Genomic DNA, 23,861 nt, shown 5'->3' on the forward strand with positions numbered 1-23,861 from the left:
GAAGGAAAGAGGAGAATGGAACCGGATGAAGAAGGAGTATTGAGACTTGACGGAGGATCGAATGACGACGACCTGGACTCGGTGAATGGCCTTTACCACTGGCAGATAGAAGACTACGAACTCTTTCCGAGTTGTAATATGCTAGGGGTCGACGAAGATGAGAAAAAGGAGGAAAACGAATGTCCGGAGGAATGCAGGGAAGTGGAAGAGGGAAAAGCTGCCATGGCTGAAGCTGAGGGGAACAACATACAGTCTGAACACAGAAAAACGAAAAATCCCATTCTCCGGTACATGGTGAATAGACTGCGCGGAAAGAAAAGGTTACATCGCAGCATAAAATTAGTGGAAGGGCACCGACAGCAAGGAAATAATCCAGTTGCGCGACGACTGCAGGCACAGTGGGCGACGGGGGTGGCACAGAACAAACGTAAGGTGTACGACAGCCATAATGAAACCAAAGTGAAAAAGTTTAAGGGCAGATGTGTTGGACCATATCAGATTCGGAAGGTCGGCGACAATGGAGCGATCAGATTATCAACTTTGGACGGGCAAAAGGTACCTCCGACAGTCAACAGATCCAAATTCAAAATATATGGTGCTAGGAAGACTCCATCGTTGTCACAAGATGGCCAGCTGACTCTGTCGTCGTTGCAGAATGGCGACACCTGGAGGCAAAATGGAGGTACCTCTGTTATTTGATTTCTTTTAAAAATAAATAAATAAATAAATTAAAAAAAAAACAAAAAAAATTGAAAAAAAAAAAAAAGGTAGCGGCCGGGAAGTCCTGCGGGCCCTGCGGACTGGAAGGCCCGCGGACTGAAAGTCCCGCAGGCAACTGCCTGTCCGTGGGCACTTAAAGTCCCGTGAGTCCGCGGGCAAGAGACTCCCGTGGAGGGTAAAGCCTCGTGGGATGACTTTACTCCGGCAGAGAAAGGAGGAGGATTGACAGCATAAGTTCCTTCGGCAGAAAAAAAGAAGAGAGAGCCCCCGCGGGCATTATATTTTATAAAATCCTCGCCGTTAACCGCCAGTGAAAGAATAGTCCGCGGGTAAGGAAACAAAGCTCGCGGGTAGGAGAAGAACAGGCTGCGGGGAGAACAAAAAGGCCGCAAGGAGAACATGAAGGCCGCGGGTGACGCAGGAATTCGCAGGGAGAACAGGAAGGCCGCGGGCGACGCCAGGAAGGCCGCAGGTGAGGACAGAAAGACCGTGGAGTAGGACGCGGGCGCCAGTCAGAGGTTCAGTACAAAAAAAAAAAAAACGTCGACAAAATCAAGTTGTTCAGAATTAGTGGCAGATGATGCCAAAGGGAAGGGGACGCATCCGTGGTTGCCAGAAAGAGTGCAGAATCGGAAGAGAATGACAGAAATGGTGTGATCCGTGCATTCCTGTGTGGGTTGCGAGCTGCCCCGGGACCCCGCGGGGGCGCTGCCCCTCGACCCTGCTAGGGGCGTTGCCCCCTGGACCCCCAGTCGTGGCAGATATCAGTCGTGGGAGTCTGACCAGTTGAGAAGAGTTGAAGTTGCTGCAGGCATGGACTTTCTGTGTACCAGAGGCAGTGGGAGCAGGTGTTGGCTGTGAGGCTGTCTTGGTGGATGCGTAGAGAGCTCGGGAGGAGCTGATCATCCGGTTGGAGGCAGTGCAGCGACACTTGGCTTAGGGTACCGAGGAATTGAAAACAGAGAAAGCAGCACAGGTGGCTATCAAGGTCAGCTTGAGGAGACAGTATTGTGTTAGCAGAGGCTACAGATGTAACGGGATGAATGTGGAAGTGATATGACAGAAGCAGATTTCTCTTGTTGTAGTCACTCTATTAATGTATTTTTTGTTAATTTGTCTCAGATATTTTGTCAGTTGTCAGGAGACGACTTTTCTTTTTGGGGGGGATGGTGTTAGCCGACTGGATGGTTCCGGCGGTATTTTGTATTTTGTAGCCGACGGTCCGGCGGTGTTTCTGTATTCTGTAGCCGACGGTCCGGCAGTAAATAGTTTGTAACGGATAGAATAATTGTGGCCGACGGACTCCTTCGGGAAGGTTCGGCGGTAGTATTTATATCCCGTCTGGGATCATTGTAAATCATCATTCATCTACTATTGCGAATATAATTCTGCTATTATTGTCTGTATGTGTTGACTTCTTCCGGCGATGTTTCTGTAGCCGACGGTCTGGTGGTGTTTCGGTATTCCGTAGCCGATGGTCCGGCAGTAAATAGTTTGTAACGGATAGAATAATTGTGGCCGACGGACTCCTTCGGGAAGGTTCGGCGGTAGTATTTATATCCCGTCTGGGATCATTGTAAATCATCATTCATCTACTATTGCGAATATAATTCTGCTATTATTGTCTGTATGTGTTGACTTCTTTACCTGTACGGTAAACACTCTTCACATCCACTGTCAATCTACGGTTCTTTCTCCTTTAACCCTTTCCGGACCATGGATCAGTAAATATAATGCAATATTGAAAAGTCAGATTAGGAATATAAATGGCCTATTCCAATAACAGGTATTTTTTGGCATGGACATATGCTCATTTGAGGGGCAAAATGGGAATATGTCTTCCTATTCTCAATTCTGATTCAATGCACCAAACAGAGAATAGAAAACATATTCTAATTTTCTCTTCCTATTCCAGTTGTATGCCAACAACCAAATGGGCCCTTGAGGCATGAGTGAGCCTCTATCAGAGTCTAGGGCATTTTGATTTTAGTTTTGTGTAGAAAAGAGTTTTTTTTTGTTTCAGACATGTTTTTTGTACAGGGGTTGAATGGTCTCTAAGCCTTTTATTTTGAATTTAAAGAAAAGAAGGGTTATATGTTAAATCTTTGAGTTTAAATGTGTTCTTTCTAATTGTTGTTAATCTTTGAGTTATCACAATTGCTATTTAGTGCTTTCTTCAATTTAATTATGCATATGTTTGTCCCAAAATCTTTGAGTTTTTGTCATTCGTATCTGAAAGGAAAATATAAATCCTCGTCTTGTTTGTGTATAGCAAGGACTTGAATAATTGGTTTTTGTACTGTTTGTCTCCGTTTTCCTGAATAATTGGTCTTGTACTGTTTGTCTCTGTTTTCCTTTTTTCCGTTATGTTTCAATCTTAGATCTCATTTATATCATGGTGATGTGCGAATGAATGTTTTCCTTTCCTACTTCTGGTTAAAGAATATGCTCGAAAAATAAAATGTAGATCTTGAAAGGGAGTTGTATCTCTAAAATTCAGAGGAAGATTGCTAACCTAATAAACAATATCTCCAATTGTCAGTTGCAATTGGTTTTTACATTTGGACTGAAATGAGTCATTTTCATCATTAATTCCAAAACATTAATTAGTTAACCAAGATATCGAAGTCAAGTTCATATAAATGCCATTACTGAATAATTGGCCTTTGTATTGTTTGTCCGTTTTCCTTTTTTCCTTTATGTTTCAATCTTAGATATCATTTATATCATGGTGATGTGCGAATGTATGTTTGCCTTTCCTACTTCTGGTTAAAAAATATTCCCAAAAAATAAAATATAGGTCTTACAAGGGAGTTGTATCTCTGAAATTCAGAGGAAGATTGCTGACCTAACAAGCAATCTCTCCAATTGTCAGTTGCAATTGGTTTTCACATTTGAACTGAAATGAGTCATTTTCGTCATTAATTCCAAAAGATTAATCAGTTAACCGAGAAATCGAAGTCAAGTTCATATAAATGCCATTTGATCATGCAAGACAAACTTACAATCGGCAAGTAGCTAATGGTTTGGTTGAAGCAAACTCACCAAAGATGCATTCAGAATATCCTCCATTCAACAAAACACCAATAATCTACTCTAAGCGAGGAATTGAAGAAACCATGCAATACTTGAAAGCAACACAAGTAATCCACCATGAAGACCAACAATGAATCAACAATTACTTTGATAGCATTATGCCAAAAATTGAAACAAGTCTTCTTTACTCTAAAACTAATACCTTCTCTAATCTTAACGAGTTACAAATGAGAAGGCCTTATAATTGCTTAATTAGAATGAAGGACCAAGGTCAATTCAAGATCAAAGGCCAAGATAGACCCATTACAAGCCCTAATTAGGGTTGCCACACTATCTTCCAACTACATGAAGGTACCACCCTATGGGCCAATAAGAAAATTACAATGCTTTTGAACGCCAATGAGAAAATTGAATGCATGGCATAATTTGATTGAATGTGTTTGAACATGTGTAACTAGAATTTTCTGATTGGTTAAAGACCAGTTGGCGCCACCTCAACATCAGTACTTTGTAAGCTTGATCAATTCTTTGGTGATAAGAAAATATCTCTTGATACTCACTATCATTTGTGGTGGCACATTCCCAAATTGCTTCTTCTCAAATTTTCTCCATCCACGTTCTTCGAATATTTCTCATTGCCATGATTTGAACTTGATTGTACTTGCAAATTTGGTGTATCTTTTGATGCCTTGACATTGATCTTCTTGAAGTGATGAAGTCTTTCATGTTGTTGGATCTTTCAAAGTGAACTCAGAGTTTTGGAGGAAATTCATGTCGGTGTTCCCCCCGCTCGCTCCCCCCCCCCCCCCCTCCCCCGCCCCCAACTTGTATCCTTGCTTTCTTGAACTGTATATTGATCTTGCCTTGAATTGGTACTTTGATAATCTGATTTTGAACCTCCTCATTTGAAGTCCTTGAGTTTGATATTGTAGCATCTACTTGTTCTCTCCTTGTTTGAAGTCTTGAATTTGGCCTTGCCCTCATTTCCTTTGTCTCCAAGCTTCTCTTCTTTCATGGATTACCTTTGCAGAAACAAAACAGATTGTATTAAGGTCATGAAATGATAAGCATAAATGTTTAAGGAAATCCAAAAGTTTGCGTGAAGTGAAATTGCATCTATATTTGCTTTAAATCAACCTTCTCTTCTACTAAACTGACTAGATCAAGAATTTGTACCTAACCACTGAGGCAAAATGCACCTCTATCATGAAATCACTACCCAGATCTCTTCTCTTTCAATACCTTGTATTTCTGATTTAATGGAAAAATCAGTGATGTTCTTGCTTCAAACTATCTCCAAAACTATTTTCAAAGTCTTAAAATTTCTGCCAAAGAGAAATTGCTGCCTTTGGAATGAAGTTGCTGCCACCTTAGTGTGTGGATCTGCCTTTAAAGGAAGTCACTGCCCGTTATAGAGAGGCAAATCTGCTTCTGATTGGTGAGAAAATGATTTGTCTCCACCCTTTTTAATTAGGCGATCCACAAAACCAAAAGGCATGTCCCTATTTAGGCCAACCTGCCCCCTCAAAACATTTGATTCAATCTTTGTATTTTTCCATGCAGGCCGACTTCAATTTGGGGTTCTTGGGGGAGCCAAGTTTTTGTTTTGACAATGTGCCATTTGAGAAAACTTCCATCTCTCCACCAATTTGGTCCAATTCTCAGCGGAAATTTGGGTGTGCTTGGGATTTAAAGTCACAACTAGGGGGCAGATTGTGCCGCTAGTTGAAATTGGTTCAATGTTTTCAGCTTGAATTCAAATCACCCCTAATCTCCTCAAATCTGCTTCTGATTGGTAAGAAAATGATTTGTCTCCACCCTCTTCAATTAGGTGATCCACAAAACAAAAAGGCATGTCCCTATTTAGGCCAATCTGCCCCCTCAAAACATTTGATTCAGTCTTTGTATTTTTCCATGCAGGCCGACTTCAATTTGGGGGAGTTGGGGAGGCAAGTTTCTGTCTTGGTAATGTGCTGTGCGAGCAAACTTCCATCTCTCCACCAATTTGGTCCAATTCTCAGCAGGAATTTGGGTGTGCTTGGGATTTAAAATCCCAACTAGGGGGCAGATTCTGCCCCTAGTTGGAATTGGTTCAATGTTTTCAGCATGAATTCAAATCACCCCTAATCTCCTCACGTTGTTTCTTTACATCCACTCTTGATTTATTGATTGTAAATCCAATGAATTTGAGATGTTTTAAGGCCAAAGCTGTCTGATTCTTGTTCTGATCCTATCTACCATTTCATCCTCATCTTCGAAAACATTATCGCTATTTTCTCTTGCATAGTTTTCATCCCTTTCAAGCAATTTAGGTCTAATGTGTTCCAAATACTATCAATTCCATGGCAAAATTCTCTTGTGAGTTGGGATTTTGTTTCTATTATGTGGCATAAATTTACCCCCCCATGAGATTAGAAATCCCAAGAGGTAGGCAAATTCTGCCTCCCTCTTTGAATCATCATTTTACAGTAGACATTTTTGCCAATCCTTGTGATATGCTTCAACAATTCAATCCTTCTCTTTTTCCTTGATCTTGGTTTGATTTGTGGTGTTTTGAAGTAAACAAACCCTTTGCTTTTGTCGAGAGCAGAGATTTGGCGTGCCTTGGGATGAGAACCCCAAGTAGAAGGTAGATTCTGCCCCCTCCTTGAGACTGCTTTTTTGGCATCCTGATTCTCCAATTCCATTTTTTTTTCATTTGGTTTGGATATGATCCCTTGTGGATTGAAAATTATAGCTTTTAACTTGAAACCTCCATTACTCTCATACTCATCATACCCCCTCTTTTGGTCACTTGAGAGGGTGGCTGAAATGTAGCATGCTATTTTCATTTTTTAAAGAATTGGAAGTATCTAAAAATAATTCTTTTCAAGGTAATATGAAAGACAGTTATAACTACCTATGCATGGATATTGTTTTCCTTTCCATGACTGAATTAACTTCTAATCCAATTGAAGAGAAACTAACCATATCATCAAACTATAAAACATAATTGTAAATGCAGAGCATAAATATAAAATAAAGTACTCGAGTTTGCATAAAGGCTTTGACCTTTGAGTTGTGCAAGCCTTGGCTACTAGAGGAGAGGAGAAGCATTGCACTGGGCTTAACCTCCCAACCTGTAGACCCTTAAGTATCCTCAGACAATCTCTACCGAGAAAGGCCCTCCCTACTCTAAGAATTAGGCTTGGGGCACCATTGTCTGGCCACTGAGTATCCTGATGTTAGAGTGTCAGCTAAACAACCAGCTAGGCTTAGGATACCTTCCATACTCCTATTTGCCAACTGTAAGCACCTTGACCTCTAGTGATCACAACAACAAGCATCCCACTAACCTACCTTGGCCAAGGATTTCTGAGGGCACTATGTACCCAATCACGCACTACTTGACTAGACAACAAGACTACACTTAGGATTATCATGAGCTGACACGGGTTTTTGAACAAATCATAATTACTTGCTTGAGTTATTAATATGGTTCTTTGTTTTTATCATGTAGGAATAAACCATACTTCAATGATTGCCATTCTGCACCCTTCATCTCGACAATGGTGGTCTTCCTAGATGAGTGATTGGGTGGATTTGTAATCATGGCCAATGTATTTGCCGAACTAGCCTTGGCATTTATAAAATAAGTATGAAGGTTAAAACATTTATATGACAGAATCACATCTGCCATTCTGGCGTAAAGCATTTATGTGCATGACCAATACATCTACCATTTTGGTGTTGGCATAAATAAAGATAGCTGAATGTTAAAGCATTTATATGCACAACCAATACGTTTGCCATTATGGCATTGGAATAAATAAAGATAGCTGAATGTTAAAGTTTATATGCACAGAGAATACATCTGCCATTTCGGCATTGGCATAATAAGGAAAGGTGGTTAGAAACAATTACTGTTCTTGATTCACAAGGTGCTATTTCTTATCTCAGGAAATATGTATTCAAATATCCTTGTAAGAGTTGCATTCCAACATTCATGATCTTGGAGAGAGAATTTCTTTAATAAGGAAATGCCACAGTTTTGAATCAATTTTATGATGTGTGCATAAAGAGAGAACATCGGTTCATATCATGATCGATTCTAAATAGATAAGTCATAAGCGGCTTTAGTTTTGCCTGCTTATATCATTTGAATATATGAACAAAAGCTAATAGTGATGATGTCATGACCTGAATGGTGGTCCTTGCACAACTTGAATAATGGTTGAATAATACTTGGATTGTCCAAACTTCGAAGGCTATGGAAGCACGGATGCACAATCGGCTACAACTAATCTGATTAAGCATTGTAATATTGATTATATTGAATTCAAAGAAGGTGTGTATAAGCTTGTAGGGATGATTGTCTAGCAAGAATGAGAGTGAGAGAAAGAAATAGTTTTGCATGCGGTGGTATAGGTTCCGCCAGAGGTAAGAATGTTATAACAAAATGAGCTTTCGTGTCATAACTTAGCCTTCTCGGCTGTATGCTTAGTAATGAGCAAGATTGCAAAAGGTGGCAAGGAGTTACAAGGTACAAGGCCATCAATTCAATGTGGCCAACAATATTAATGTGGCTACCCAAACAAATTTAATACAAGGTCGATGGAAAGTATTATAGAAATATAGCCGCTCACCCAAACAAATTTAATACAAGGCCGATGGAAAGCATTATAGAAATATAGCTGCTCAAGATGAATGATAAACTATTCATGTCATAGCTTAGCCTTCTTAGTTGTATGCTCAGTAATGAACAAGATTGCAAAGGTGGCAAGGAGTTACAAGGTACAAGGCCATTGGTTCAATCTGGCCAACAATATTAATGTGGCCACCCAAAAAAATTTAATTCAAGGCCGATGGAAAGCATTATAGAAATATAGCTGCTCAAGATGAATGACAAACTATTGCCAAGGAATAATATTAATCCATGCTATTTACCTTAGTATGATAATATCATACCCCACCTACATATACTTGTGCATATATATATATGCAAGCATACATAGATAATATGATACTATTGTATTAAGGCATGACAATATCACAAGAAGCTCTAAGATCATGAAATTCATAAGGTAACATATTTTAATTAAATGTTTAGTGATCTTCTTTGACCGGGTAGCTCATGGTAGTTCCTAGTATACTCTCGCTTGCCTAGCCGGTTTACCCCTTAGCCTTGGTGGTTGAAACCCCATACCTGTCGAGTCATAGGTGAAGTGGTGTCCGTTGCCCAATTCCTTTCTTGGCTATGCTTCCCCCCCTTCAATGTGCTCTTGCAAGAAGTTCTCTAATATCATATTTTTCAAACAATTATATTTACTACAACAAGTTATAGATAATAAAAACATCATAACGGCTAACTACCATTTCACTTCTCATGAATGAATAACCAATTTTTTGATATCTCTAGATAACAGTATAATAACATCATAACAATTATCTAACATGTCATCTTCAAATGAAATCATAACAATTAACATTTTATCATTTCACATGATCATAATTAATTTTAAAAGTCAACTGATTTCATATGAATACTCAACGGGTATATGAGCAAATTTAAATTAAGCAAAAATTGGGGGAGGTAACGTACCATCCCTCTTGTGATTCATCATCCACAATGAACTGCACAGAGAGGCTAAACAAAGTTACTCCATTTACATCATATTTATCATTATATCAAATTTTGAATCAAAATCCATTCATAATTGTAGTTTCTAGAAATAAATGCGAGAACTTCTGGAAGATTTCATCATAGTCTTCCCTGTAATTTTCTGCAGATTCTGATAACAAAATTCTGAGATTAAGATCAAAGTTAGGTGAAACTCAAAGATAACCCTGATCCAAATACTGATGTACAGGTCTGAATATGCTGAATAATGATATGACTGTAATTCTGGGATAATCTCAAACTGGAGTGTGAAATCGTTGCAAGGAACCCGTGAGGTTATGCATGCTTGTAGTCCAGACTGTAGATGTGCTGTATGTCCTACAAACTGCATACATGACCTGTCTAAATATCCTCATTAGAGGGTATGTCCCTTAAGGGACATAACCCTTGACATACATCCATTAATTAAGTGTCTCTAAGTCGGCGACTTGAAATGGTAGCAAGACTTAACTAAAATTAGTTAAATGTCAAACTAAACAAATCTCAACCTGATCACCGGCACCTTTATAGAGACTATAAATAATATAGAATGTCATTCTTTAGAGAATATTAAACAAGAAGAGTGAGGCACGATTCTGTACCCATAGACCTGTAGGTTATTCAGGTTACTTTCTTAACACTCCCTCTTCACCTGATAATCCTACAGAGAGATATTATATCGAGCAACATCAATACAGATGTTAGACAAGAATTAATACTCTATATCTGTCCATCTCTTCTTAATACATAGTATCATAAAACACATGACACAGAGTCATATTACTAAACCTGTGATATGACAAATTACTGCTACTAGTGATAAGACACACATTGTGACTCATAGAAATTGGTATTTCTAAATCACAACTAGATCTTGAATTTAAGATTTACCAGAATACAGGATAAACCCAAAGAATTTATAGAATTCTTACTTTATCCAATTTGTGACCCATGAACATGTCAATGCCACAAGACGATCTAAAATTCACCTGGATCTTACAGTAAAATCTACTGTTAGGACATTATCTAAGAGATCGTCACCTCTCATAATGCCTTTTACATAAGTATTCATTATTCCAGAGATCGTCACCTCTAAATAATGATTACACATGGTGGAGCCCATAATAGTCAATAGTCTGACAAAAAAAAATTCATCATTTTATTAATAATCAAATAATACAAAATGAGTTACAACTCAACCATACCAAGTTTCTTTCTGAAATGTTCCATCTTTACTCTAGATAGAGGTTTGGTGAGTATATCTGCTGTCTGATCTGCACTACAAATGTATTCCAATTTAACAGAATTCCTATCTACCGTATCTCTTACATAATGGTAAGGAATTTCAATATGTCTGGATCTATCATGGAAAATTGGATTCACTGAGAGCTTGATGGAACTCTGATTATCATAATGAATGATCGTAAGATTCATGGCTTGCCCAAATAATCCCACAAGTAACTTCCTTAGCCATACTGCTTCTCAAGAGGTCATTGCTGTTGCAATGTATTCAGCTTCTGTGGAGCTCTGAGCTACTGAAGATGGCTTTCTGCATATCCATGAAATCATAGCTGCTACTAAACTGAAACAACATCTTGAAGTGTTTTTCCCATCTTTAACACTTCCACACCAATCTGAATCGGTGAATCCATCCAAATCTAAAGCAACTCTCTCATATTTGAGTCCATAGTTAAGAGTACCTTGAAGGTATCTCATAATGCGTTTAACAACTAGGTGAATCTCCTTAGGTTCACACATAAACTGACTTAAGGCATGAACCGTATAGCAAATATCAGGTCTTGTACTTACTAGGTACATCAAAGACCCAATTATCTGCCTGTAGAGAGTAGAATCTATTGGAGGTGATTCTGTAGTTGCTTCTTTAAGTTTATGCAAATTGGTTTCCATTAGAGAAGACGTGGACTTGCAGTTCTACATTCCGAATTTCTTCAAGATATCTGAAGTGTACTTCCTTTGATTTAGTATGATACTATCAGCATTCTATCGCACTTCCAATTCTAGGAAGTAATGGAGAAGACCCAAGTCTTTCATCTCGAATTTCCTGATAAGATCTTTCTTGCATTGATCTATAAGATGATCATCACCTATGATTAATAAATCATCAACATACAATATCAAGATTACCATACCATCTTTATCTCTTTTATAATACAAGTTCGGATCAACTTCATTCTTAGAGAATCCTAAGACAGTGAGATATTTATCAATCCTTTCATACTAGGCCCTGGGAGCTTGTTTAAGCCCATAAAGAGCTTTCTTGAGTCTGCAAACAAAGGCATTTGGATCATGAGTTTCAAATCCTTCTGGTTGCTCTATATAGACTTCTTCTGAAATCTTTCCATTGAGAAATGCTTTCTTTACATCCCTCTGATGTACCTTCCATCCCTTAGATGCGACAATTCCTAAAACATTTCTAACGGTAGTATATCTGGTGACAGGAGCAAAAATTTCTTCATAATCAATTCCTTCTTTATGAGAAAAACCTCTGGCTACAAATCTGACTTTATATTTCTCAATACATCCATCAGCAGCATGCTTTATTTTGAATATCCATTTTGAAGACACAATGGATCTTCCTTTTGGCCTAGGAACTATTTCCCAAACATCATTTTTCATAATTGATTGATATTCTTTTGTCATAGCTTCTTTCCAGGTTGGATGTTTAATAGCATTAGAAGGATTGGTTGGCTCTGTTTTGGATAAATCAATTATATTTGTTGTATAACCAGAGAATCTTTTAGGTCTCTTACTTTCTTTGACAAATCTTGAAGGCGCAGCAAAATCTTGAGCTACTTCAACTATTTTTATGGCCCAAAGTGGCCTTTTCTATGAACTTTATTCAAGGTTTATTTCATCTTCAACCTCTTCTAAGTTGTCCCTCTGAGATTCAAATTCACTTATTCTTTTCAGAATTTGATAAAGGAGAGGGTTCATGGGAATTTATTGCTCTTTTAAATGCAAGATCTTCCTCAAAGATTACATCTCTGCTAAGTTCAATAGTTTTCTGTCTAGGTATGAAAATTCTATATGCTTTAGAAGTTTCACTATACCCTACAAAGATACCCTTTCTTCCAGATGGTTCTAATTTGGTTCTCTTTTCTTTTGGCACATGAATGTATACAGGACATCCAAAGATTTTGAGATGACTTACATTAGGTTTTATTTTAGTAAATACTTTTTCAGGGGTTTTATCTTTAAGATAGGAGTGAGAGCTTTTGTTTTTGATGTATACATCAGTACAAGAGGCTTCTGCCTAAAGATAGTATTCTAGATTTTGATAAAAAATCATAGCCCTAGCAGCTTCTATAATTGTCCTGTTTTTCCTTTCAGCTACCCCGTTTTGTTCAGGGTTATAAGGAACAGTATACTCCCTCTTGATCCCTGTTTCTTTACAAAATTTTTTAAACAAATCTGAGGTATATTCTCCTCCATTATCTGTTCTAAGAGTTTTAATTTTATGTCCTGAAAAATTTTCAGTTAATGCTTTGAATTCCTTAAATCTTTGTAAGATTTGTTCTAATTCTTTGCATTTTAAAAAGTAAATCCATGTTTTCCTAGAGAAGTCATCTATGAACAAGACATAATACCAGAATCCTTCAAGGGAGGGAACGGACATGGGTCCACATAAATTTGAATGAAGTAATTTTAGTGCATTATTTGTTTTTCTAGTACTATCATGAAAAGGACTTCTAGTACTTTTACCTAGGGCACGCCCTTTGCAAATACTAGGATGATCTTGGTTTAATTTTGGTAGTCCGGTAACCATCTTTTCCATAGTAGATAGGGTTTTAAAGTTTAGGTACCCTAATCTTCTATGCCATATTTCGTTTGAATCCTCTGCTTTGTGAACAAGGGCTTGAATGGGTTCTATATTCAGTTCATACAAATATCCCTTTCTTTGACTAATTACTTTAGCTTTCTTGATGGAAGAGTTCTTAGCCCAAGTTAATACTTTGTCATCTACGAATGCAACATTTTGTCCATCATCTTCTAACACTGTAATTGATATTAGGTTCCTTTTTATCTCTAGTACATATAGTACATCCTTGAGAAGAAGAGCATTTCCTGTCTTTAGCTTCAAAGTGTAGCTACCAATTCCTTTAATTGAATGTGCTGAGTTATCACCAATAGTAACTTCACCGTTAACTTTCTCGGTCAAGAAATCTAGACTTTCCTTGTATCCCATTACGTGCCTGGAGGATCCACTATCTATCACACATGCCTTATTTGAGATTTCATTTGATAAGGAGGAATACAATACACGATTCTCTAGATCATAAGTTTCTTTTTCTCTAACAACATTTGTGCAATTTGCTTGTTGCTTGGAGTTTTTTGGACAATTAGATCTAGAGTGTCCAAATTTTTCACATTTTTCACATTTTATTTTTGATAGGTCTTTCTTGGGCTTGCCATTCGTTTGATTTCCTTTATTTTTTTTGAAATGCTTTTTCTTGCCTTTATAAGAGTTGGCATTAAGAACGTGAAGTTCTTCATCTTCCACTTTAGGTTTTCCTCCTTTCTTTAGTTTTCTTGATTCTTCCTGAAGACAATCATTCTTAAGTCTGTTAAAATCCGGAAGCTGATCTCTAGCACTTATTCCTTGTGCAAATGTTTCCCATGATTCTGGCAGTCCATCTATGACCATGAGCGTTAATTCATTATCATTTATGATGGTTCCTATGCTGGACAATTCATCTCTAATATCAACGACTCTTAGAAAATTAGAGTTTATTGGTTCTCCTTTCTTTATTTGGATGTGATTTAGTTGTCTCTTTAGTGCAAAGACCCTCGTTGCATTATTTACTTCAAATGCATCTCGTAATGCATTCATCATATCGTAGGCAGTCTGGTGTTTTGTAAGCATAGGTACAATGTCATTCTTAACTCCATCCAAGATGATTTGAATGGCTTTCCTGTTTCCATTGGTCCATATGGATTTGTGAGGTTCAACAGGTGGCTGTTTGGATGCTCCATCAAAAAACTGTCTAACATTATTTTCTTCGAGAATCATCAAGATTCTGAATTTCCATGCTTCAAAATGTTCCTTTCCATCGAATCTATCCTCAGGTCTGATTGTATATGCCATTGGAAATGAAAGATAACTTACTGGATATAATCAGAACTGATAATAGAAAATCTGCAGAGCCCTAGATCTGATAACAGGGCTCTGATACCATTTAATTTTCTGCAGATTCTGATAACAAAATTCTGAGATTAAGATCAAAGTTAGGTGAAACTCAAAGATAACCCTGATCCAAATACTGATGTACAGGTCTGAATATGCTGAATAATGATATGACTGTAATTCTGGGATAATCTCAAACTGGAGTGTGAAATCGTTGCAAGGAACCCGTGAGGTTATGCATGCTTGTAGTCCAGACTGTAGATGTGCTGTATGTCCTACAAACTACATACATGACCCGTCTAAATATCCTCATTAGAGGGTATGTCCCTTAAGGGACATAACCCTTGACATACATCCATTAATTAAGTGTCTCTAAGTTGGCAACTTGAAATGGTAGCAAGACTTAACTAAAATTAGTTAAATGTCAAACTAAACAAATCTCAAATTGATTGCCGGCACCTTTATAGAGACTATAAATAATATAGAATGTCATTCTTTAGAGAATATTAAACAAGAAGAGTGAGGCACGATTTTGTACCCATAGACCTGTAGGTTATTCAGGTTACTTTCTTAACATTCCCAAGTAGCATTTTCTACAGTATGTTGGTCCCATTGGACCTTTTGTTGGGTTATATCTCGATTCTGCAAGCAAAGCTTACTCACCTCAAGTATTTTGAGTGGCTCTATATCCACCACCCCTGACTCTTGCACCTTCAAGAGTTCATGGTCTATAACATGGTCATGGCTGGTTATATATTTTTTAAGAAATGTGAAACACATTATGCATTACAACAAGGGTTGGAGGTAGCGCAATTTGGTAGGCCACAGGGTTTACAACTTCCAACACCTCAAAGGTTCCCACATATCTTGGGGCTAATTTGATGTTCCTGCCAAACTCGATAGTACTTTTCTGTGGTTTAATTTTTTCTCCCACCAAGAATTCCCTAGGGATCCTCTTGGCATCTCTATAACTTTTCTGCCAATTATTGGCCTGCTTCGACCTTTGACAAATTTGAAGTCCCTGTTCCTCCATCTCTAGAAGGGCCCAACGATGATTTGGTCCTCATTTATATTCCAACTTACATGGGTTCTACATTTATGCCCGTATAGGGCCTCAAACGACACCATCTTAATAGTACATTGATATGAGTTGTTATAGGAAAATTCGATCAAGGGAAGATACATTTCCCACTGATACTATTGATCTATGCAATATACCCTCGAGATCGTCCAAGACTTGGTTCACCCTTTCTGTTTGACTATCCGTCTCTGGGTGTTAGGTTGAAGTAATGTTTAGCGTTGTTCCTAAAGCTGAAAATAATATTTGCCAAAATGTGGATGTCATTCTAGCAAATTTTGTTAGATTTGATCTTTTTTGGGACTCTGTGGAGTCAAAAAGTCTCTCTCACAAACTTGTTCGCTATTTTTGGCACTCCATCTGTTAAATTTTCGGGGATGAAATGTGCTACCTTGGTTAGTCAATCCACAACTACCAGAATGGTATTATGCTTGTTTCGTGTCATGGGTAGCCCTTGGATAAAATTCATTGTGATTATTTTCCATTTTCATCTGGGAACTTCGTTTGGTTGTACTAATCCGGCTGGGTATCGGTGCTCTGCCTTCACCCTCATGCATTTGAGGCATCTTGTCACTTTTTCCATTGTTGCCTTCTTCATGCCATTCCAAAAGTACAAAGGTTTGTTGGTTACTCTCGGGTGTCTCGAATAAGGGGCGGCATGTATCTCCCCAAAATCATCTTTCGAATCTCTGGAACCTTAGGTATATACATCCTATTTTTATATTGTAGGAGTCCATCTCCATCCAGTTGATATCCATTATATTAGGGATCTTGAGTATCACTAAGGAGTGCTTGGTGAACCTCATTGTAAAAGTTGTCTCTTGGTAGACACTGCAATACCCGCTCTTTAAGCCCAATATTTATTGCTACCATGGCTGAAATATGCCTTCGCCGGCTCAAGGCATCAACTACTTTATTCTCTTTACCCTTGATATAACTAATCTCAAAATCATAATTTGCTAAGAATTCTACCCACCTCTGACGAGCATTAAGGTTGGGTTGGGTGAATAGATACTTTAATCCATGATAATTAGACCTGAGATCAAATGGTTTTCCGGTTAGGTAATGTCTCCACATCTGCAGAGCAAGGACAATAGCTGCTAGCTCCAAGTCATGTGACACATAACTTTATCCATAGTTTTTCAGTTTTTTGGATTCATAAGCAATGATGTGGTCTTCTTGCATTAGGACACCCCCTAATCTTTCTCTCGGTGCGTTTGTTATAACCACAAAATAGACCTTAGGTTCTGGTACCATATGTAACATGCTAAATTTTCATACTAGTTTTAAAGAATTGGAAGTATCTAAAAATAACATTTCTTTTCAAGGTAACATGAAAGACAATTGTAACTACCTATGCATGGATATCGTTTTTCTTTCCATTTGTACATAATCAAGAAAATAAATAACTGAATTAATTGCTATAATCCAACTCGAGAAACTAACCATATCATCTAACTATAAAAATTAACTGAAAATGCAGAGTATAAATATAAAGTAAAGTACCCGAGTTTGCATAAAGACTTTGACCTTTGAGTTGTGCAAGCCTTGGCTACTGGAGGAGAGGAGAAGCATTGCCATGGGCTTAACCTCCCAACCGCAGACCCTTAAGTATCCCCACACAATCTTTACCGTAAAAGGCCTTCCCTACCTCGAGGATTAGGCTTGAGGCACCACTGCCCAACCATTGGGCATTCTGGTGTTAGAGCGTCGGTTAAACAGGCAACTAGGCTTAGGATACTTTCCATACTCCAATCTGCCAACTGTTAGCACCCCAACCTCTAGTGATCACAGCAACAAGCATGCCACTAACCTACTTTGGCCAAGGATTTTTGAGGGCAATATGTACCTGATCATCCACCGCTCAACTTGACAACATGACTACACTAATGACTATCATGAGCTGACATGGGTTTTTAAACAAATCATAATTACTTGCTTTAGTTATTGATGGTTCTTTCATTTTATCATGCAACAATGAGCCATAGTTCAATGATTGCCATTCTACACCCTTCATCTCGACCATGCTGGTCTTCCTGGATGATGTATCTTTAGCTAGCTTAGCCCAACTCTCACCCATATCTGTGATAGACTTGACTACCTAGCAGGCTAAAGTTGCCCAAACTTATCTCTACGACTTGGAGACTTGAAAATTGCCACCACCTAAGACCGATATTCCTACTGCTAAAGTAAAAGGGGGCTTCCCACTTGTAATGGGGTGATGATGTTATAGCCTGACAACTCATAAACTAGTTTTGGTATCATATAATCATCCTTCCCTGTGCATTAATTTATTTATTTGCTTCAAGTTGGCCTACAAGCCTAATTAATGGATTGTTTCAGTACAAATCTTTGTCAGAAAAACTGAAATCATGATTCATGGTGATGTATGAGGAGAAAAATTAGAATCTGAAGTCTCTAGTATCAGACATTAGTTATCAAAGAATGGACGGAACTGCTTTGTGAAGGTTAGAGAAGGTTCTGAGCACTGGAAGGATATTCAAGAGGAGCACCAACATTTGTGGATTCAATTTTAGATTAGTTTTACAGCATCCCAACAAGAAGGGAATTGTCTTGAAATTGAATTTTTATTTAAGTGAGGGGAGGCACAGTTTCTCTTTATTTTGTATAGGCATGTTGATTTCACAAATAATGCATATCCAGTGCTTAATATATGTGCATAATTGTCACTCGTTCTCAAAACAAATATACTGGTGCCAAACTGTATACCTCTCCTTATAGTGTATCTCCTGACTGCAATTACAAAAGCTAATGGTATATCCAAGAAAAGTGTATCTATTATGCAACCCAAAAGTTCTATTGAGATTTATGTAACTTCTCTAATGGGAGTACTTCCATTTTAATGACCACGTTGTTGTTTATGGGTGCGGCATTTCCTTTTCCATAAAATTTGCTTAAGCATATTTCATAGTTTGGTCAAAATAAGTGATTTTCAAAAGTCACAATAATTTGATTTCTAATATTTTTCCTTGGATAACAGAAGTTTTTGGAGCAAAAAGCATACCCATTGCTGAAAGGCTGTGGTGAATTTTTGCTCGACTGGTTAGTGGAGTATCCCAAAAGTGTCCTTGTGACCAATCCTGCAACTTCTCCAGAACATGAGTTCATTGCTCCAGATGGTCAAAAGGCTTCTGTAAGCTATGCAACTGCAATGGACATGGCTATTATCAGAGAAATATTTAATGCCACAATATCTGCAGCTAAGGTATATTTGAGCTCATGGGTGTTCTGTGCTTAATTTTTCATGTATTCTGCATTAGTAGCATGTCCAAAGCATTGATGGGACTGTTTTTGTTCTATCTCAATATTATTATAATAACATATGAGCTCTATGAAGGGAATTCAGGGTTGTGTATGTTTTTACTTTACTGATGGAAAGATTTAGTAATATGCTTTCTTTAAAAACTTTTTGCAGGTGTTGGGAAGCACAGATGATGATTTAATTCAAAAAATGAAGGCCGCACTACCCAATCTCTTTCCACCAAAAGTTGCTAGAGATGGTTCTTTAATGGAATGGGTAAGACGATTAGCATTGAGTTGTTGAAGGAAAATATATGTATTTGATTGCCCTTTTGCAAAATGTGAAGTGTGTTAGATTGAAATTATATTTTCTTTAATCACTGGATATTTGTTTAGATTGTGACTGTTGATTTGCATCTGGAGATTGCTGTACAAGTTATCATTATTCTCTATGATACTGCACATCTAGCATGAAAATGAACTCAAAATATGGTTGCAATCCTCTTACCAATTTAGAATCATTCTACCTTATTCTGATCCCTAAACATTGCCAAATTATATAAGCAAGCATTTTTGCTGGTTTTGTAGCTTACAATTTTTTGTACTTTAGCTCCATATCGATCAGCTACCAAGAGATGGATCAGCTCTACGTGATAAATGATCATGTCTGAAGAAAGTGAAAAGTTATTTTTATCATGATAATTCTAATAAAAGATGATACACAATTTTTGAAATCATTATTTGTGCCAAAAATACAACAAAGTGTATGATCAGATAAATCTTATTTGATTAGCAGTCCAAAATATAATTCTGACTCATTGAGTACTAGAACAAATGTAGTGGATTGATCTTTCTTTATGGTACTTATGTGCCAATCACTTGGCATATGATATCCATTTCATTTTACAATACTGATTTAGTACTTACAGAACAAGTATGAAAGCTACCATGTTTGACTGGCCATTGGATGCATTTACAAGTTATTGGTTTTAGCTACAGAAAGGAATAGGTTTTCACAGAGAATTATTTATTAAATTTAAGGATATTCTGGAAATAGTGTGATAGTTGAATTGGTTTTGACACACCATCATAAGCAATAGGGTTTATTTGGTTGCAAGAGATTATTTGTTATAGTTTTTCACTTTGCTGTTATCATGGGAAGCTTATCCTCAAATGGTTGGCTAATAACCATAACAAAGTTAATTTTCAAACACTGTTTCCTAAAGCTATATTTGTTATGCCATTTTGTTTACTGGGTGAGCTTACATAATTGGCTGGTTAGGATGCATCCATATATGTTTTATATGGAATATGACATCCTTGCTGCTGCTATTTACTTCAACTTCTATCAGTTTTTCCCTTTATTTCTAGGACCTTTATTCCTACAGGTTACAGTAGACAATTAGATAGAATCTAAATAAGACCTGCTTAATACATGTCTTAGATCTTGTATATATTCCTTAATTGTTTCACAAGATGTGTACTCTGATGAATTTGGCAGGCACAAGATTTTCAGGATCCAGAAGTGCAACATCGACATGTGTCACATTTGTTTGGGCTCTATCCAGGTCACACGATAACAACGGAGGCCACCCCAGAATTGTCCAAAGCTGCCGTGAATAGCTTGATTAAAAGAGGTCTGAAATCAAAGCTTGATTGTGCAAAACACTTCCCCATTTCTCACATGGAAGCTTGACTTTGTATCCTGTTATATTTCGATAAGTAAAACTGTATTTCATTTGTTTCTTGAGTGGCTTTCAGCCATACAGATAAATTTTTTTACAATGGGAATGTTAATGGATATTACAAGCCTTATGCTGTCTTAACTTTTAAACAGATTGCCAAAGACTAATAAATTTTCCGATGACTTTTGAAATTGGTCTTAACTCTCAGTTCTATGGCTACAAGTCTAGAAATTACCTTATGCACTAGTTTCAGAAATTGCCTACATCTTCGTTTTGTTAGTTTAGCTGTGTCAAAAAGAAGTGGCAGGCTTTTTACACTCTTTTGTGTACACGATGTTTCATTCTTTGATAGTTATTTTTGACTATTCATTCGAATCTCTGTTAGCTATTAGTATATTATCATATCGAATCCTGCTTGGCTGCTCTTGATCTCTCTCACTAAAGTGCTCTATTATCAGGGGAGGATGGGCCAGGATGGTCAACTGTATGGAAGACTGCACTCTGGGCACGTCTTCACGACAGCAACCATGCATATCGAATGGTCAAGAAACTTATTACCCTGGTGGATCCTGCTCATGAAGAAATGTTTGAAGGCGGGCTTTATGCAAATTTGTTTACAGCGCACCCACCTTTTCAAATTGATGCAAACTTTGGGTGACAAACTTATCTTGTTTACTGCTGTCCCATTTTAAAATGAAGTTGACAAAGTAGAATGAAATAAATATTTTCCTAATTGGTCATGAGCTAATTTAGCACAGTTCATGAATACTTTCAGAATTTATAATTTTATTTTTGTTAATGATTTAGGCTTCTAGTAAATATAAGAACTGAATATGCATATGTTAATTATAAAACTTTTGCCAGGTTTGCTTCAGCCATTGCAGAAATGCTGGTTCAAAGTGATGATAACAACCTATATTTGCTACCTGCATTACCCAGAGATAAATGGCCTAGTGGATGTGTTAATGGGCTGAAGGCTAGAGGTCATACAAAAGTTGCAATCTGCTGGAAAGAAGGGGAGCTGCATGAAGTTGGTTTGATTGTGCACAATCAGATTTCACCCAAAAAGTTGTATTATAATGGGATTAGTGCGACAGTTGAATTATCTGTGGGCTATGTCCACACATTTAACAGAAATCTCAAGATGATCAGGTCATTCCCATTATTAGGCATAGAGAAAATACCAAGATCTTCATGCTGTATCAGCTGAGTGTAAATTTCTATCTTAATTTTTTTATTTGAGAGAATGACTGTAATATCTTTCATTTGACATTTTACATTTTCTAAATCTATTTTTGCATGGCCTATAATCTGGTCAATTCCCACTACCTCCTTATGGCACCATTAAAATCCCTTGGTCTAATTTATGTTGACCTTTTTTTTTAATCTGCCAACATTGCCTCCACTATGATCAGGTACAGGCAAATATAATGTTGCTTACTAGTAATTGTGTTCATTTTGAGGTTCTTTTGAAGCATAATGTCATGCCAATGTGTGATGAGGGTTTAATGCAGATTAAATTTGACTTATTTTTCTAAGGTCAATTATGCATAATTGTAGTACAGAATACAATAACGGGATGTCTCTTTTGGGATCCCTTTATACCTCATTCCCTGATCCAGGATATTTATACTGGGTGTCTGTGAAGCTTGAATATGGTGCTAGTCACCTCTTAGGCTCTTGCTGGCATGCATTGGCAATTTTAAAGCAATGCTCAGAAATGGATTTCTGTCATATTGCAAGTCAACTGATTTGCCATATAATATTTATGCTTAAGACTTGAGTAGTAACCAGTGAAATAATGCTTAGTTTCTCTTTGTATTGCTTGAGTTTTTCATAAATACATGGTCTAGAATGCCTGTTGTGAACTGCTAATATCAAAGTACTTAAATAATAGATAGATGGTGGAGGGCTAAATATAAGTATGAAGATGCCTTGTCTGTTTGAGAGCATGGCTTGGACATAAACGAGTATACTAGTAGAAATTAGAATGATAATTTTTTTAATTCACTCTAAGAGCCAAATTTCACTCTCTGAATGCATATGAACTTCTACTGTTATAATATGAAATCATGTTACATTTTTTGGTCAATAAACTAATTACCAAATATTCATGTCTAATTTGTATGAGGCCATGCTACACATTCATAACAATGGTCATTGTTTATTACTCCAAAGTAATTGGGCAAAGGTATGGTAAATTGCTCATGGCTGGTAAGGGTTTTAAGGGCTTTCCCAGTACCTTTGTACTAGATGATTGCTACTGATTAATACCATTATATTGGAGATGACATATCTGTGATTTGATGTATATTAATACTTTGGTGCCTAAGCCTCCATAATTTCATTCCAGTTGGAGTTAATTTGCGTCTCTTTGGCATTAAGAGCCTAGCCCTTGTCCATGACTTTGACTATGGAGATAAGCATGTAACTAGAATTTTTTGCTATTGACAATTATGATTTGTCCTTAAATGTCAAGAGGGGTTTGATTGTCCAACCAAATCCTCTTAGTTAGGACATTTTTCCATTAACATTATGGGGTCATGATTGGGCTTGTGAAATGACAAATGATTTCTGATTCTTGTGGTCTGATCCTTGCCCCACATGAGACAAATCTACACAATCTTAATATGTAATGCCCAATCTGAATGCAACCCTTTCATATGTTTTTTGTTGTAGTTTGGGCCTAATAGATTGTGTAGAGAAAAACATCTGGATTTGGTAACCATTTTAGTTTTTTTGAAGATAACACAATGAAACTCCTTTGGTTTCTGGAGGGAAAATCCATCTAGAGGTTATATTTGTGTTGATACATTTGTTTTGTATTATTAGCCAGTTTTGCAATCCTAAAGCAACAAGCTATATATATATATATATATATATATATATGGAGTTTATTAAAATGAAAAAATAAATAAATTGTTATTCATTAATGGTATTTTGACCCCTTGTATAAAAACTCAGATTTAATAGTTTGATCATATTGTTGGGTGGATATTTTGCAACCGACAGTTTTGGGTAAAATCTAGTTGTAAAATAAGATGACTAGGCACAACATGTGAGACAAAGTCTCTCTTATATGAAAGGGAAGGCTCTCCCTTCACATCGTTCTTTGGATCAACTCAAGGTAAGTAAGAAATTAAGAGATTTTGTAAGGGGTGTTACCAATATTCTTTCTTCTTAGCTTTCAAGAAAGAATCCACTTACCCGTGGAGCGAGTAATGGGCAAGATGAAATCTTTAAGTACACTTTTATCTAATGGTTGGAAATGGTGATACCAATAAATTGACACTAACT

The 23,861-nt window shown here is 37.2% G+C and overlaps 1 protein-coding gene across 4 annotated transcripts in view; it reads left to right on the forward strand.

The window, feature by feature from the left end:
• The window catches only part of LOC149540224 (alpha-L-fucosidase 2-like), a 126,388-nt gene extending 104,496 nt beyond the window's left edge, over positions 1–21,892 (forward strand). For 2 of the 4 annotated variants that reach the window (XM_089801361.1, XM_089801360.1), the window contains exons 6-10: positions 18,620–18,844; positions 19,055–19,156; positions 20,381–20,516; positions 21,023–21,218; positions 21,429–21,892. In XM_089801361.1, coding sequence (XP_089657487.1) covers positions 18,620–18,844; positions 19,055–19,156; positions 20,381–20,516; positions 21,023–21,218; positions 21,429–21,774 — 1,005 coding nt within the window. In that variant the 3' untranslated portion in view covers positions 21,775–21,892. The remainder of the gene's footprint in view (positions 1–18,619; positions 18,845–19,054; positions 19,157–20,380; positions 20,517–21,022; positions 21,219–21,428) is intronic. The other 2 variants (XM_089801363.1, XM_089801362.1) reach the window with 1 other exon arrangement.
• The last annotated feature ends 1,969 nt before the right edge of the window (positions 21,893–23,861 follow it).

The sequence above is a fragment of the Cupressus sempervirens genome, chromosome 9 (assembly GCF_028749045.1).
Source record: "Cupressus sempervirens isolate cs-2001-9-10 chromosome 9, ASM2874904v1, whole genome shotgun sequence".
NCBI lineage: Eukaryota > Viridiplantae > Streptophyta > Pinopsida > Cupressales > Cupressaceae > Cupressus > Cupressus sempervirens.